Genomic DNA, 16,897 nt, shown 5'->3' on the forward strand with positions numbered 1-16,897 from the left:
CAGACCTGAAAACTCCCATTAAGTAGCTCCTGAAAGCTGCAAGGGACATCAGCTTCGAAAGCTTCTGTTTAGTCCTCCAGTTTGGTATATTACCAGGAGTTAGCTCTGATGCTCAGAGGTGTCACTAATATCCACGTGCCTTTATCCATCACTGTCCATGACTTCACACACGCAAACTTTTAAGAGAGATTTAATCAAAATACATGCTCTGCCTTTTTATCCTGTATTTCGTGGTGAAGTAAGAGACTGCACAAGTGACCAGATACTATTTAAAAGGGAAACAGTGCCATATTGCAATTGTAATTTGTATAAACAAAAACATTTAAACTGGTGGTTGCTTTTGTCATTTGCTTTCTGAAATCCAAGAGTTTACATTTAGATGGAGTTTAAAGTAGCTAAATGAATGTAATCTGGAAAAGAAGCCTGCACATTTCAACAGCTTGCCTTTGTCACAAAAGGTGACAGAAGTTAGCAGACTGCTGCTGTCCAGGTTATTTTCCACAAAAGAGAGAGCTCAAAGTAACATTTCCTTTTAGGTCTGTTTGGGTTTTGGTGGTTTGTTTTTCAGTTGGCAGGGGAAGGGAGAGGAAGCGTGGTTATTGATTTTTTTCTACACCCCCCCCCACACCTTTTTTTACGATGTCCCAAATTTTTTCTCCAACCAGTACTTTACTTGCAAGGTTTGGGAACTTTTTCCCTTGTTTCTACATGAAGCTATCAAGTTTACAAACATACCAGTCAGTCCTCTAAACCAAGCACCTCTGGTCAAACTCCCATAATTTTACTCTATAACCATGTTATTAAACGTTGTATGAGCATTTTGCACCACAATTAAAAGTGGAAATACGGTTTCTCAAGCAAAAATAAGTCCTAAGTAGAAAGAACAGAATTAACTGTATGAGCATTAATTCCCATCTCTTTCTCATTTATTTAGGCTTACATAGGTACGGGAGCCTTTATTCAAACGCTAGATTCTGCTACTCCAAGATTTACATAAGCATCGCTTCCCCCTGATAATAGTTTGTGACCAACGATTTCAGAAATATGTTGGTGACCCAGAGGGCTGGAATCACGCTGTGCAAACAGAGACATCTTAGGGCCCATCTCACAACATGAGGCTATGCTGCCCGGCCCCCACACAGGGCTGAAGGTCCCCAAGGTCCCGGTGGGTCCCACATCACACACAGCAGCCCCCAAAGGTCTCTAGCACTCATCTGCAGGTGCTCCTGTTCAGGCTCTTTGATCTGGTCCCAGGTGTCTGGCACTTGCTGGAAATCAGTTCTATTTCCAGCATCTCAAGCAAAGTATGTAAAAAGCCCTCAATTAACACAAGTGACTTTCAAAAACCTTAGCCAGCTCTCCAAAAGGTCAGGGACAAGCTACGATTTTGAAGAAATGGAAGAAGTAGCCTCAAAACCAAGATTCATATGATTTTATTCTTATTTCTAACTATTTTTGGAGTTGGAATACAAGCTATGTTAGATGTAGTAACTCTGCTGTAAATGACAAAACACATTCCTGAATGAATGCTTCTACAATCCCCATTTCATTTTGCTTTCTTGAAGATCACCTGCCTATTTCCCTCTCAGTTCTTTCTTAGCTGCTCCTCACTGCTTTCCCTGCATGTTTTTCCAATAAGCCGTCCTGCACACAGACAGGACCAGCAGTTATTGTCACAAAGCAACAGACCTTACTAGCAATAACTACCAAACCATGTAATATTTCTCGTATTTAAAACTTGTGTTTGTATTTCTTACAGAATAATGCATCACTGTTTACACCATGCTGCACCAAATGAGAACAAATGTCCATGAAGAGCATTAACCCGGAAGAAATTAATTCTGACAATTTTTTAACATTTATAAAATATTCATTATTATCCTTAATATGTATTGCTATTTTGACAGCAGTAAACATAAAACTGAAGGATGACTTAATTTCTCATTCAACAGCTAAGCAAGCCAAAGAAAACCAAGATGGGGGGAGGAAAGGGGGGAGGAAAGGGGGGAGGAAAGGGGGGAGGAAAGGGGGGAGGAAAGGGGGGAGGAAAGGGGGGAGGAAAGGGGGGAGGAAAGGGGGGAGGAAAGGGGGGAGGAAAGGGGGGAGGAAAGGGGGGAGGAAAGGGGGGAGGAAAGGGGGGAGGAAAGGGGGGAGGAAAGGGGGGAGGAAAGAAGGATTGCCCTGTGAAGGCCTTTGAACTACAGCTTTGTAATTACACTCTTCAGAGCCAAGGTTGGCATAAGAGAGTTTGTCATTCTGGCACCACATCAAATTTTCTGCCAACTACTTCAGTGGCAGTTGCTTACACACACCAAGGTTTCACCGCTGCAACAACTGAAAACTGAAAAAACCCCAACCCTGCAAAGATGATGAAATAAGTTTTCAGGCAGCACAAAATACAACCACTGATCTGTGTCTTCAAAGAGACACACCTGACTCCTCATGTTTCCTCCCTGTAGCAGTGCTTCCACAGGACTGACTCCAGGCTAACAGGCCCGGCAGAACTCTAATTAGTTTGTACTGTCCTCAGTCCTGTGCCTCAGGAGCCTGTGAGCAGCAGCTCATCAGTTAAGCAGGAATCTCTGCTGCGGTGTGCTCTTCATTCCCCTATGCCACTTGCAAGTCTCCTTGCAGAATAGGGTCCCTTTGAGCCGTGAGGCATAAAGGAAACGGAAATTTCCATGGACAGGTTCCCCAGCTTTTGCATTTTTGCATATATTGATAGTGCTGCACAACACAGACAAGTGACTGTTCTTTCATCTTATTGTAACAGACTTGCCTCTTTCCAACACACCCAAGCAAGATTCTTTTCTGGCCTCACCATCTCCATGTTTCTTTCATGTTTACCTCAGAAAAATGTGAAAATGGTTGGCAAGTCTTTAATTAGGATCAAAACAAAGCTCTTTTCCCCAAATGGCTAAAAATATATATTTTAAAAAATTTAGTAAATTTGCGTATCTGTTAGATGCTAGTATATACTGATCCACATTTTCATTCCAACCAGGGATAGTGGACATCAGACAATATCTACAATATTAAAATTAAGACTTCTTTCTAATGCAAAGTACTAAAGGAAACAATCCTGTATTGGACAATAGCAGTTGATGGCCTGGCATTTTCTAGTACATGGGATCATTTGAAAGCAAATGATTTCAAATGGCTCCTAGGAAGTTTGTACCAGTGCTGTGTTTAAAGAAAGTCTTCTTCCTAAATTTAAGACTATTATTTCAAGCACTGTAACAGTCTGCTCACACAGCTTCTAAAAGCAAAGTTTGAGACTTTATAATGGGTATTTCCCTTGTGAAAAGTCATACCTTTTTTTTTAAAGCATGCACATTAATGAATTTATACATAAGCAGGAGTGACTTCCTCCTAAAGCATTCAGCAGTGTGAAAGTCTGTCGTTCAGAAAGCAACTCCTGTGATAACTGTGTCATATACAGAGGCTGCAAAATTATCAAAATAACCATCAAAACACAGGAAAGTACTAAATATTGGAAAAGGCAAACAACGTATGAATATATGTCTAAATTTTAAAGAATAAAATGCCAAAATAAGCCAAAAAAACATTCAGCCACAACTCTACAGTATTCTTAAATTTCCTGCTAACTTTGCCAAAGTAATCTCCCATAGGTGTTTTATCAGCAGCCTTCGATCTCCCACTCTGTACATGCAACAGCAGACTACAGCTATTGAATAATGAAGATACTCCCACATTACTCTCAGACTAATGATTGTTAAAATCTGTAAGCAATACCAGGAAGAAGGATGGTCTCATCAGTTAATGGAAGACAGAAGCTTCCAGTTATCTTCTCACTTCTGTTAGAGATCTTTGGTATAATGATGGAAGAAGCATTTCATCTTCAGTACATAACTAAAAGAATGAGACTTGCGAGATCATGACAATTTACTTCTACCTCTGTTGATTTGGCAGTATGAACTAAAGCAAAAGCATTTGCAGTGTATTCCATTTGCCCTTCAGGTTGAACTCCGACCATGTCATGTTGCTCCATGCTGTTTACGTAGGGGGTTCAGAGTGTGACCATTGCCCTAAAACCAAAAATACTTAAAAAAAAAAACCACACAACAAACCACACCACAACTGGTTGGATTTTTAAGCCCTCTTTTCTCTAAAGATCTCTAACAGAGTGCTATGCAGAGACAAGTAACGCTGCACTCAAAGCGGCAATTCTTGTCACTCGACTACCGTAAGAAGTCAGAGTGGCTGAAAGGACCTAGCAGTTACATGCTGCTATCTACTGCATTATTTGGGGGGGAAGGCAGAGAGCCGCATTTAGGCTTCTGTACTTATGTTCAACATATCGTCAAAGTGTTTTGGTAGGCAGTAAAAGTGTGCCACAGGGCTCAACAACAGAACAAAAGGTACAGACATACAGAACCAAGGGTATGCGAAGTCCTTGAACTGACTCTTCCAGAGATGCAACTTCAGCTCAGTCATGGACACCATGTATACCACTCTATGGTTTCTTCCTAAAAAGTCTTGGTCAAACTTACTTTGACCATAAGCTAGATCTAGCATTCACTGTGAAACCACTTGCATTACACCAGCAAAACCATCATGTATTTTATGTGACACTGATGCACTTACACACTTGTTATCATGCTCTTGTACATCCTACTAGCATGTACAGAACTGTGTGGTATAAAAAGGATGGTCTTCAATTGCTGTTATCAGCTGTCAGGCTGTTGTGATGCTCATTAAACAACCAAGCTGGCAACAGAAATAGAGACTACCTTCTCTCCGCAGCTGCTGCTTTTCAGCTTGCCACAAAGGTAAGTGGCAACAATACTGGCAGAATGGAGTTAAAAGGAGCAAAGGCAAGACAACCCAGTTAACGTTCCAGTGGCTCCACCGGTTTTGTTTTGCAAGCCACCTGGATCTCCCCCACCTACAGTTACCAGTCACAGTTCTCAGTCCATCCAATGTATCTACCAAGTACTCTTAGGAAGAGTTCCTCAATAGATCAAGCATCCCCAGGGTACAAAGAATTATCTAATTCCACATTGCAGTCTCATTTTAGATAAGTCATTTAGGCTTATAAACAGTTACTGCAAATGTGCAAACTGCAACATTAATAAATTACACTAAAAACAAACAAACAAAAAGATCACACAGAAGCCTAGAAGCCTCTGGGACTGGTCTCCAACAGTACTTACAAAATTAGTTACAAAATAAAGCAGAACATAGGCACATACCTATCTGTACTGTCCAAAGAAGTTGATATAAATATTGTCCTTGAAGCTGACAGATCTTTTGCTGGAGTGACTAACATGTTGATTTTGTGACCTGTGTTTATGCAACCCAATCTGAAAGTTTAATTCATAATACAGCATGGAAACAGAGACTTGTACAAAAGGAATGTGCACTGCCAGCAGTTCTCTTCCTAAAACTCCTTGTATTTGAGAACACATTAAGCATTGCCAGTCCATGTTTAATAGTTATGTGTGTGAGCAATTCAAAACACCTGATTTTCACAGAAAGCACATAATTTTTTACATTACTACCTGATGATTGTATTAATCTGTGTAAGAAAATATATGTAGCACGGCTGTCCTAATACAAAAAACAGCTTAAGAGAGAACAACGGGCTACTGTAAATACAGCATCTGTCAAAGTTAAATGACTACAGGCTGCATTTTTATCCACTTCATCCACAAACAGTAATTGCTGGCGTTAGCAGGAAGTTTTTCCTTCCAAAGAGACTACCAGAAGACAATTTTAGTTCTATTTAATGTAGTTTAATCTTGCCACATTTCAAAGCTCATTCTGCTGTTAGTATTCAAAATAAATATAAGTAAAATGTGTACTTTACTCAGCATAAAGAACTCATACACAATCTTAAACAACAGTAGAAAGTAAAGTTCAAAAACCAGACGTAAAAACAGATTTGCAGCTATCTTTAAAAGAGTGAGGATTTATATGAACTTACAGTAAGATTCCAGTTGATCTGCGGTATTCTTGTGTGAAGGTTTAGACTGAACATAAGCAACAGAACTCCAGTAACCACCAATGCACTACAGCTCACAAACTCGAAGAAATAAAGGCCTTCGCAAGGGGAGCATTCCATGATGGTCTCTATGCAGATGAAAGCAATCAGTGCCAAAACCTAGGAAGAAAAACAAGTAGAAAAAATATAAATAGATTTCCACATTTTGAAAATAGCCACAAGTATTCCTGAAATTTCCATTGGGAACATGATCAGTTTACACTCAGGAATGTGTGATTTTAGTTTATAGCAAGGGCAGTGTCTAAAGAGCAAAAACAAAAGCAAATTAATGCCAAGACTTTCTGGATATCTCCTGTTCAACAAAGTATATTTTAGGAAAATTACAAGGAGTCTAACATCAAAATGACTGAGACACCCAGAAAAGCATGAAACCCCTTCAGGCCACTGGCTTAATATGCAAATGGCACCTCAAACATTTTATTTCATTTTTCACTCATGATATGCTATTCCAAAACTTGAAGATGGAATGCATTTGTCTATTGGGCCAGCCTCAAGCTTAATTACATAGTATTAATATACTTGAGATCTAAATCAATTCAAAATAGAATAGATTCACAATCTCCACCAGCCTCCAAAAATGCCTGCCCTTTTCATGTTTTTTTTATCATCATAGGCTGTATTTCCTATAAAAACATATTTTATCATTCCTTTACTAATAAGACAATAAAACAAGCAGCTAATAGATTAAGAAGAAACTCCTGGTGCTGCAAACACATGCATCTAACTGGGATAATGGTTAGTCACACTGAATTCAGAGAGTATCTCGGTAGAGTTAACATAAATGCAGACTTTTGCAAGACGGGCGTTTAATTTACTATTTAGGATAAAACAGTGAAACTCACTGTACTTAAAATCTGCCCAATGGACAAAACTAAAATATATAAAAACCATACACCAATATTAGCTCCCACTTATACTTACACAGAGTATACAACTTGCATATGTAAGTCCAAGTTTCAAACTGATTCCTCTTTAAATATAACTGGTAAAAGAAAACCAGTTGCATGGATGGTTTTGGTTTTTTTAATTTTCCATGGCAAGCAAGGAAGGCCTTAAGAGTGTTTTGCTTTGGTTTTCAAGACAACAACCCCCCCACCCACTTACATTTTTCAGAAAGAATTCACTTTTTTGCTCTGCCGCAAAATTCTAATGAGACCGTAATAAGTCACTTCAATTTGAGGATGAAGAACTCTGGGGGATAGCCTCCTCAGAGCTAAATATTCCATACATAACTTAAAGGTTTTGCACAAACAAAACATAAGTTTAAAAGATTGACAGAAGCCACAATACAAAGCAATTTCTGCTAAATTCTTCTTTGCCAATTTCAATGTTTTGCAGATACACTTTCTTTCAGCACTTTTTATGCTTCATCCATTAATTTGTCTTTGCCTCTTACAACAAAACAAGCAAAATGAAGAAAAAGGATTTTGAAAGAAGTTACCATTTTAGGCACTAGCATCAGCAGTAATTCTAAGTAAAGGACAATACCCCCCATGAAGTATGTTTGCCACATACTTCAGAATACAGTAGCTAATTTAAGTTTTAAAATGGATTAAAACAAAGCAAAACAGTTTTAATCAAAAAACTCACACTTGGGTAGAAAGTCTCTCACAGTTCACTTAGCACACTCTCTTTAAGAGAGCATATGCCATATTAGTTTTTGCCAGCTAATAGAGCAGGCCAATTCACATCAAACAAATTCTGAATGGATACCCAGTGACTAAACACTTAACTTGAGATTTTATCTTTGACATTGAATAGCTTTGGAAAAAAAGAAAGAAAGAATATGCAGTGAAACGGAACATTCAGAAAACCAGAAATGAAGTCAACCTATGATTTCAGCAGTGACACACACACAAAAATACTGTCCAGAACACAGCTTCATTTTACAGTATTAGCATGTAATGAAGTTCACCTTTTCTGTGAACACAAGCCTCGTAACAGAAGGTGACACTGAATACAATTTAAAAAAAAAAGTAAAGATCTTAAAATAATCTTAGCTGTTTCAAGCAGGATCAATATCAAGTATTAATGCTAAATGTTAGCTGGTGAAACTTCAACTTTCAGATGTTCCAATATAATAAAGTATCCATTGTTCTTGCCACTATTTTTGATATATTATGACACTTCTAAAATTTTTATTCTTTTAAAGGAAATGGTTCTGCAATATTCTCTAGAAATACTGTAGTACAAGCCTAAACAATATTAGGTTCATTTTCTAAAAATACCAACAGTTCTGAACTGTACCACCAACATTAGGCTGAAGGAGCCAAAAAGCTCTGGCACGCCAATCGTTATGCTGGGCAACTGCTACTTGGCATATGGAGTCTCTGTTGTTTTGCTGATAAAAATCTTACACTGGCTCTTCTCCATACCAGATAGCGTTGCTTCTTCAAGGCTAACGTACCCAATCTTAGCAGTCAAAGCTCAAAAAAGATGAAAGAGTTTCTTGCATACAGCATTAGAAATAAATTATGTACTGAAGAGGTGCTTGAAGCAATGAACTCTAATTATCATGTTACTTATATACTCCCAAGCTCAGATTTAATAATTAATAAACCTCAGAGCAATTCTACCTTAAGATTTCATTTTCTCCCTTAAGAAATTATAAGAGACATTTACCTGTGACACACCCTTATAAGAAAAAAAAGTGTTAGTTGTGTACACTTAGGTTTGACTTAACCCAAACCATTTCAAATGCAAGTAAAGATGAAGATGTGCCATCAGTTTAAGTAACGTGCAGCGGCATTAGTGTACAGTGGTCCGGGTTGTGGCAGCCCAAGTCTATTGATACGTTTATCAGAAAGGTTGGGAGAAAACCTCAATTGCTTCAGTTTATGATGGAGATTCTGGCCACAATGTGGAGGCTGTGTTTTGGAAACATGCACAATAACTGACTATTAACAGAAGTATTATCATCACAGAGTGGATCAGGACACCTGAACACTTGTTGGTTGGGAGGACAGGGAAAGGAGAACATTCCCATGCATACTATTTATTTGTAACACTTTTGTACTTCAAGCAAGATTCCAATGTGTTACCATTTTTCTTGCGACAAAAATATATTTAACCCTTCTCAAAGATTATCTGTCCTACCAGTGCTACAGATAATACCTTCCTGTTAATGCACAGTCTCACAATGAACGCTATGACAAAAAATAAAAAGCGAATTAATCACCACATCAGAAAAAGCTATCCTCCCACAGAAACTTCCCTTTTTGTAAACACAAAAAAAAATCTCAGTCTTTAATAAGAAATATTTTCCTCTTTGAAACATCAGGGTAATCTTGTCCTCCTACACATTTACAAACTTGCCAGAAGCATCCTTCCAATTAACTGCAAGTAATGTGAATCTTCTATAAAAACACACTATGCTGCTTTCACTGGCCATTCCACTCAGAGATTAACCTAATTTTGTTTCTAATAAAAAAGCGAACTACTCTGAACACATGAAATGAAAGTGAAATACGTTATAAAATCAAACCCATGACTTACTCAGACAGCTACATTACTTAAAAGCGTTGTGTAAATGCTGCAACATGAGCCAAAGCAGCTTGCCAAAGGCTGTGGTTCATCCAGTGATCAAGTTAATTTAAAAAAAAAAAGAATGTGTTAACATTGTAAGAAAAATGCTTCATTCTCTACATTTTTAAATGTATGAAATAGATAATTTATGAGACACACTATATAAATTAGGCAGTGAATTAATACAATTTTGCCACCCAGAATACCACTTGATTGACATGGCCATAAAGCAGACTGATGTGATCATAAGCGTGCCCCCAGAGTGCCCCACCGCAAACTGCAGACAGACCAAAAGTCAGTCTTGGTCTCAGCTACCCCAGCGTATTTTCTGAGGGACTTCAGTGCAGGTTTAGCACTAATCATTTTCTCCTGTTCCCTCACAGAGCTCTGTAACTATAACGAAAACATCTTCTTTCTAACCTACGTTTATCTCCATTGCCTGTCTACCACCCATCACTGCCTAATGAATTAGCTAATCAACATGCAGCTCACAGCTTACCAAGCCTCAAAGACCTAAAAAGTCACTTCTCCAAGAGCTTCCTATGCTCTTCCCTGTGCCACACCACACATCCAAGATAAAACTGGTGCCTTGTCTCACCACATTGGCTATGCACGCTCTCTTGGGAAGAGGAAGAAAGGACAAAGACCCTCCAGCCCTCCTGGGAAGCCACCATGCTCCATCCAGACACCATTTGAGGGCACAGAGACTCGTGCTGCCCCAGGTGACTGAGGTGCAAAGCTGCAGCAAAGAAAAACCCTCACTCCCCAGCTGCTAAAGCTTTGCTCTTGCTTTGTAACACAAGTCACCAACACTACCTTGGAAAACCAGGAGACCAGATCTATCTAGGCCTGCATCTGCCTCCCATGACTGTAGTTACAGGACTAGCTAAAAAAAAAAAACCACCCCAACCCTCAAAAACCCAGCATCCTATCAGAGCACAGGTCTCAGCCAACAAAATGCACGCTGCCATTTGTCCAACGCAGGAGGCGACCCTCACTTTTGAGTCACAACCTCAGTTTAGGGTGATGAGTTTTGACAAGTTTTTCCACAAGCAGAAGTTTCAAGGTTCGTTTACTGAGAAAAAATGAGAAGTTGAAAGTGGTAGAGATCTCCTCTTACATGAATTACTGCTGCCTCCCACAAATGACACAGCTACAGCTTTCTCAGGCAGAATCAATAGAGAAAGTTTCCTCTGATACATGAAACAAACCTTTTCATCTGTTTTTCTCTGCACTGAATACTTTGGAGAGTTTTCTATTCCACCCTAATTCCTCCAATGCCCTAAGATTTGTATAACTCCCTTTTATTACTATCTTTCTCTTCTTTAACAAGTTGCTTTTGGTTTCCCCTCTACTCCACTCTTCTTGAAGTAAGTACAGTGGATATTGCGTCGCTAAGCAACTTTGTCATGATGGAAATATCTGCTTATTGTACTGGATGCTCAGGTCCACGCAGAGGCATCCTAGGCTATCTGCAATACTACCTTTTCTTGAACAAAGGAGATGCAAGAGTCCAGTCAGGACAAAGCAGGATCAACAAGAACGAGCTTCAGGGTAAGCTGAGAAAAGGTCTGGGTCTGCACAGACTTGCAGCCCAATGTGTGCAATACACCTCTAACTCTGTGATGGAGCAAGCCTCCCCCTGCCCTTCATCCCTCATCTCCCACCACCACATAATGCAAAGGCAGAAGAAAAAAATCTCCAAGTAGAGGATTAAGTACGAGATGTATTTCCCAATAATGTTCTGTGCTTTTTGTCTGGCATAAACTGTCAAACTACTATCCAATTTTATTGTTTGGGACACTGAGGACCGCTAAGATAACCTGGGTACAGTGTGAGGCTATTGCACTTCCTTCTATTAAACAGCACTGAACCCCCACATAAAGGCTCCATTCAGAGTGAAGCAGCCCCTCACTGGAAGGAGCTGAAGCGACCACAATTTAGGGCCATTTAATTCCTGAAAGAGAGCCTCTATACTGGGATCCAATGTGCTTTAATTTAGCCACATTAGCCTCCTACCATTATTGTATTCATCTCAACTTTCCTGTAAATTCCCCTGGAAAAGGGCCCTTAATGAAGAAATCATCTGCCTTAGGGCTATGTAAATGGCGTATATTTACATCACTTTCTTGGCAACACAGGCACATCAGACATAAACCACTGTATTTCCCCAAAATGGAGAAAATGTGCTATGACAGGCACCAATGCTGAAAGAGAGCTTTTAGGAGGTTGCTAATACTGTATTTTTCCTGTCAGAACATGTTGTATTTTATTTTTGAAGAAAATAATCAAACAACTTTGCACTAAAAATAAAAAGACAGTTCTGCAATGCAAACAAAGTAAAAAAAAAAAAGTGTTTTCCTGTTTATCTAAAATGTTACCACAGAAAGCCTTATTGTGTGGTTAAATGACATAATTACACATGATTTCCAAAAACCCACAAAATGGTCAGCATTTTTTCTGCCTGAAAAATACCCACAGAATTTTAGTAAGAATGTCACACTACCAAGACATTTTTACATCCAGACTGTTTAAATTAATGGTACAGCAGAATACATACGCACAAAATAGCGAAGAAATAAATTGCTTTTATACCACTTAAAGTATCTGAAGACATTAAACTTTCTTGAATTAAAATCTAGATTTATTGTTCTCATTTACTTGGCCCAGCAGTCCCAACTTAATGTATGAAACCAAGCGGGTCTCATTCCTTGCAAAGCACATGCATTTCCCACATCTAAAACAGCTGGCACAGATACGAATATTTGGGATCATATGGCTTAAACACAGTCCTGCTTCTCCAGCAGGAAACCATCTTTACCCTAAGCAGAAGAATGACTGATTTCCCGCCTGTTCCTAGCCTGCATCCATAAGACTAAAAGAAATATGTTATTAACTCTGGTAATTGGACTGCAAGGAGCCTTAAATCACAAATGAATATTAAACTTTTCTTACCAGATAGAAAATTTAGGAAAATGACGCTTACCAGAGAGGGAAGCTTAAGAAGCATCAGTGATTCAGCACCCTGGATAAACTAAATTGTGCTCTAATGGCACAAAATACAACACTGAACAAATCCAGAGAAACTCAACCAGACCTCCGAATTCAACTCTGATTTGGTTTTGGTGATGACTACAGAAATAATAGCAGAATATTTAAATTTCAGATCTTCATTGCACCTCTAGGGTTTTACATGTAGCTGCAATCCTTAAGTTTTCATTACTTCTTAGTTCCCTTTTGGATATAATGTGGCAAGGCTTCAGCACGTTAAATATTGTGGAATCTTTATTAAATCAGCTGATCTTTTGCCACCTCCAGCAGTTTTCTATAATCCTTGAAAGATTCAGCTACTGCTCACTTCCCTTTCCTAACTTAGGCAAAAGACCAATTCTAAATACAGAACATATTTCTGAGGCCAGAAACATTTTGATGGCATATTATGAGAAAGGGTCATATTTAAGAACGAGGGTAACCAACACTCAAAGTTAACAACAGAATGATAGTTGTTTTGAAACACTAAGTATATCAAAACTAACACTTATTCTAAAAAAAAAAATTAACTGGACTGAACTAAGGTGAACAGAAGAGATTCTCAACTGGCTAAAATAGAAATGCATCAATTTTAAAAGTGAACTTAATCATAGAGTCTAGAACGAAAAAAAGCTGCAGACATGAAGTAGTGACTTATTTCCTGCTAACTATGCATTAGTACAGTGTTTTGCTTATTGCTTGGACACACCTATACAACAAAGGTTCTTATCTGCTAGATAAATGCAAAACCAATTCCAGTTCAAATACCATTAAACAAATAGTATTTTACAGTATGGAAATATTTTATGGTTTGGGGTTTTTTAAAAGAAAAACCATAGTTCTTCCTGTTACTGCTAAATAATTTAAGATTTTTTTTCACATTACATTTATATTGTTCTCAAAGTAAATCTATTTTAGCATTCAAAGTAATAACTGAACATGCAGACAGTTGTGAAGCCCTGGTTTGCACAACTCCCACACAGCTCATTCTGGAGGTGTCAGTAACCAGACCCATGCTGCGCTGCTCCGCACAAGGTGGCCTCAGGCTGCAGCATCAGACACGGCCATGGCCACGACCCCCTCCCCTTTCTCCCTGTAAGGGCAGGATCACTGCCCAGGTGGCCCCTCACACCAGTGCCTTCTGGCATTAGGGGTGCACCCCACTGGGACTGGAAGAATCACCTTGCAACCCCCACTCTCGGCCCCATCTCCATCGGTATCTCGCCCACTGTAATTTTGGCACCTGTAAAAAGTTGCTTATCCCTACTGTGCATGACATTGCAGACCTGACTGCAAGTCTGTCTTATTTAAACTCGCACCCAACCAAAACACAACCATCTTCCTAACAAAACAAAACAAACAAAAAAACATGCAAACAAGAAAAAAGATCACTCTGATTTAGGTATATTTTGGGTTTTAGCCAACCAAGCAGATGACCAAAAGAACCACTGAACAGAATCTGAAGCCAAGGCACATTGCAAGGACGTATTTTTTTTAGGCACATTACATTCCTCACAGAAACCTGAATGAGTCAAACATGCCTTCCAGATTAGACGAAAAACAAATGTAACATGCCACCTGTCCCATAAACAAAAGTTTTGTAGCAACCCCATCCTATAGGAATGTTCATCTGAAGATCATATACAGAGCCACGCTTTAAACAAAGGCAAACAAAACATGCAAAACACAACCAGTTTCTCCCACTGATTTCTTTCCCCAGGAACCCGTGCCTCCAGTCCCCAGAAACTACAATTCATGTGTATCATAATTCAAAATATTTTCATAAGCAACAGGTCCTGCAAGACAATAATGAACAGAATCCCAACATACTGAGTTACACATTTCTAACTTTCCCATTTATATGCTGTATTAATCACTTAATTCCTATGCAACCCAGTGAAATGAACAACTCATAAATGGAAAGGCTTATTCTGTATCTATAGTATACTGAATTGTGCCAATGGCTTCAGTGAGTGGACATAAAACAGCAAATTATAGGAGGGAGGGGTTCCCCCCCTGCTTTTCACCATATCCTGATATGAGAGGCTTAATTTTCCCATTCACTGTCTCATACTCATTTTCACAGACATCTGCAATCATAGCTTTTAATAGCCATCTCCCTCTCCTTAATTCCCAAACATCACAAGCTAGTCTCTCTAACAATACTGCCTGGTGCAAGACATGGCAGGTTCCTCAGAGGCAGGTGCAACTCACAAAGGTCAGACGTTAAAATCCTCTCAACGGCCACCTCAGTAAGCCTCGGCACCCATGTCTACGCCAGAGGAGCAGAGACGGACACACCACAAAGCAAAGGGAACTCTTGCAGACTAACCACTGCAATACATCCACATCAGACTTCAGAATAGCACTCCAGAGCGCTGGTAAAAACCATAATTAAATCACACACATAACAGAAAAGTGGAAATTCTTAAACAGTAAAACTACTCAACTAAGTTTATTCAAGTCCAATTTTATCACAATTTTGACTAGCATTTGCATAACAAGTTCTTAGCGAGGTAAAAATAGGACAGAAAAACATCACACATTTCTTCAGTGCTGCACTAAATATAATTTTGCATACATTGAGTCCTCTGCATCTTTCTCAGCCACTGCCAGCTGCACGTAGTGGGGGCAAAAGGGTGGGAGGGGGGAGAATAAAATATTTTTTCATTAATCCCATTTGCTGCTAGTCCTACTCATGCAGGCTTTACTACAGTAGTAACACAGAGTAAAAATTGACTACAGGAAACAAAATGGGGAAAAAAATCTAGCTTAACAGCTGAGTTAAAGAAACTTCAGTAAACCTCACTTTCAGTCACCAAGGCAGGGGAAGATACAACTTAGCTTCCCTAAAAACCATTAGTAATTCTTCTTTTTCTTGAAGACTAATTTAATAGTGTAACTAAAAGTCACTAGTTTTGTATCAGCATTTCTTTGTTAATAACAACTGTGCAGGATGCTCAGGAGAGGTTGTCCAGGAGAGGTGTGTCTCAGCACACTGTCCAACTTCCCATCCCCAATCTTCCAGCAAGGGTACAGTATCGTCTCTCCAGTCCATTTCCTAGTATTTTCTATTAAGTCAAGCTGTAAGAACTCATAACTTATCATAACTTTGCTATTTAAACAAAATGGATAAATAGTTATCGTAGTTTTGTCTTCAGGCTGCACACACACACTCTCTGCTGGAACACAGCAAGTTACTGAGATTGTGTTCATATGATTTTTAAACAAAATTAAAAAAAAATTGGCTATTGCTTCACTTAGGAGAATTCTCTACTCAGCTCCTTAAAAAAAAAAAAAAAAAGAAAAATCAACACTTTTGACCTGGCTTCGTGTTCCCATTCACATTCATAGGCCAACCTGTGTTGGAAACCTGGCTAGTCAAAACAGTATTAAAACACAGTACTGTAAATCTGTAACAACCAGTAGGATAAATTAATTGGTTTTAAGAGGTAAAGGTGCACTCATAACATTTGTCAAGTATTTGATCTGCACAGCCTCCTGTTTAACTAGCCTGTTAGGCTATTTTAAACAGCGAAAGTTCTATTTTAAGACTATCAGAATCAGTCTGTATCCTGTAAACCCCCATTTAATCCCAATTATGAGTAAACATCAAACATCCCACAAATACTAAAACAAGAAAGGAATTTTAATGACAAAACAATCAAGAACTTAAAGTAGTCCTAAGGAATCCATTAAAGTTTTTTGAGTTTATTTTTGTTTAAAGGAAATGGTGCAAAATGTCCTTGCAATCCCAACGTTCCCAAGATTGCAATCTGAAGGCCCCCTTAGATGCCATGCCTTAAAAGGCAAAAAGAGTCTAGACATACTGGTAAAACAGAACATTAAAAAAATAGATGTAGGCCAGAACATTAAAGAGCGCTGCCAGCTGTACTGGGGAATGCATGAAACCTTCAAGCCTGTCTTGCTGTTTAGACTGTCTTAGAAGCGTTATACAGTAGTATCTCATCCAAAATAGATGAGAGCCCACAAACTTGTATTGCATAACTGCAAATCCACCTACTCGTGATTTTATAACTCAAGAACAGATCTACCTAAAGACTGCAAACAAACTTGGCACACTGCAAACACAGGACTATTAAATGTTGTTAACAACACAAAAGCCCTAAGACTCTGGCAACAATGCCTTCGCCTTCTCAATCACTATTCTTACTGTACCACCACCATGAACTAAACATACTGAACATCCCAAAGACTTAGGACACCATCCTGTAATTCTGGAAGAGCACTTTTTCCAAAATACTTTGAAAATGTTACTAAGTGATAACATCATATAAAATTAAAAGAACCCAA

At 38.8% G+C, this 16,897-nt stretch overlaps 1 protein-coding gene across 1 annotated transcript in view; it reads right to left on the minus strand.

Annotated features, from left to right (window-relative positions):
- Nucleotides 1–16,897, minus strand: part of CMTM4 (CKLF like MARVEL transmembrane domain containing 4) — a 32,264-nt gene that overhangs the window by 5,947 nt on the left and 9,420 nt on the right. The window contains exon 2 of the mRNA XM_076349110.1: nt 5,951–6,127. Coding sequence (XP_076205225.1) covers nt 5,951–6,127 — 177 coding nt within the window. The remainder of the gene's footprint in view (nt 1–5,950; nt 6,128–16,897) is intronic.

The sequence above is a fragment of the Aptenodytes patagonicus genome, chromosome 11 (assembly GCF_965638725.1).
Source record: "Aptenodytes patagonicus chromosome 11, bAptPat1.pri.cur, whole genome shotgun sequence".
NCBI lineage: Eukaryota > Metazoa > Chordata > Aves > Sphenisciformes > Spheniscidae > Aptenodytes > Aptenodytes patagonicus.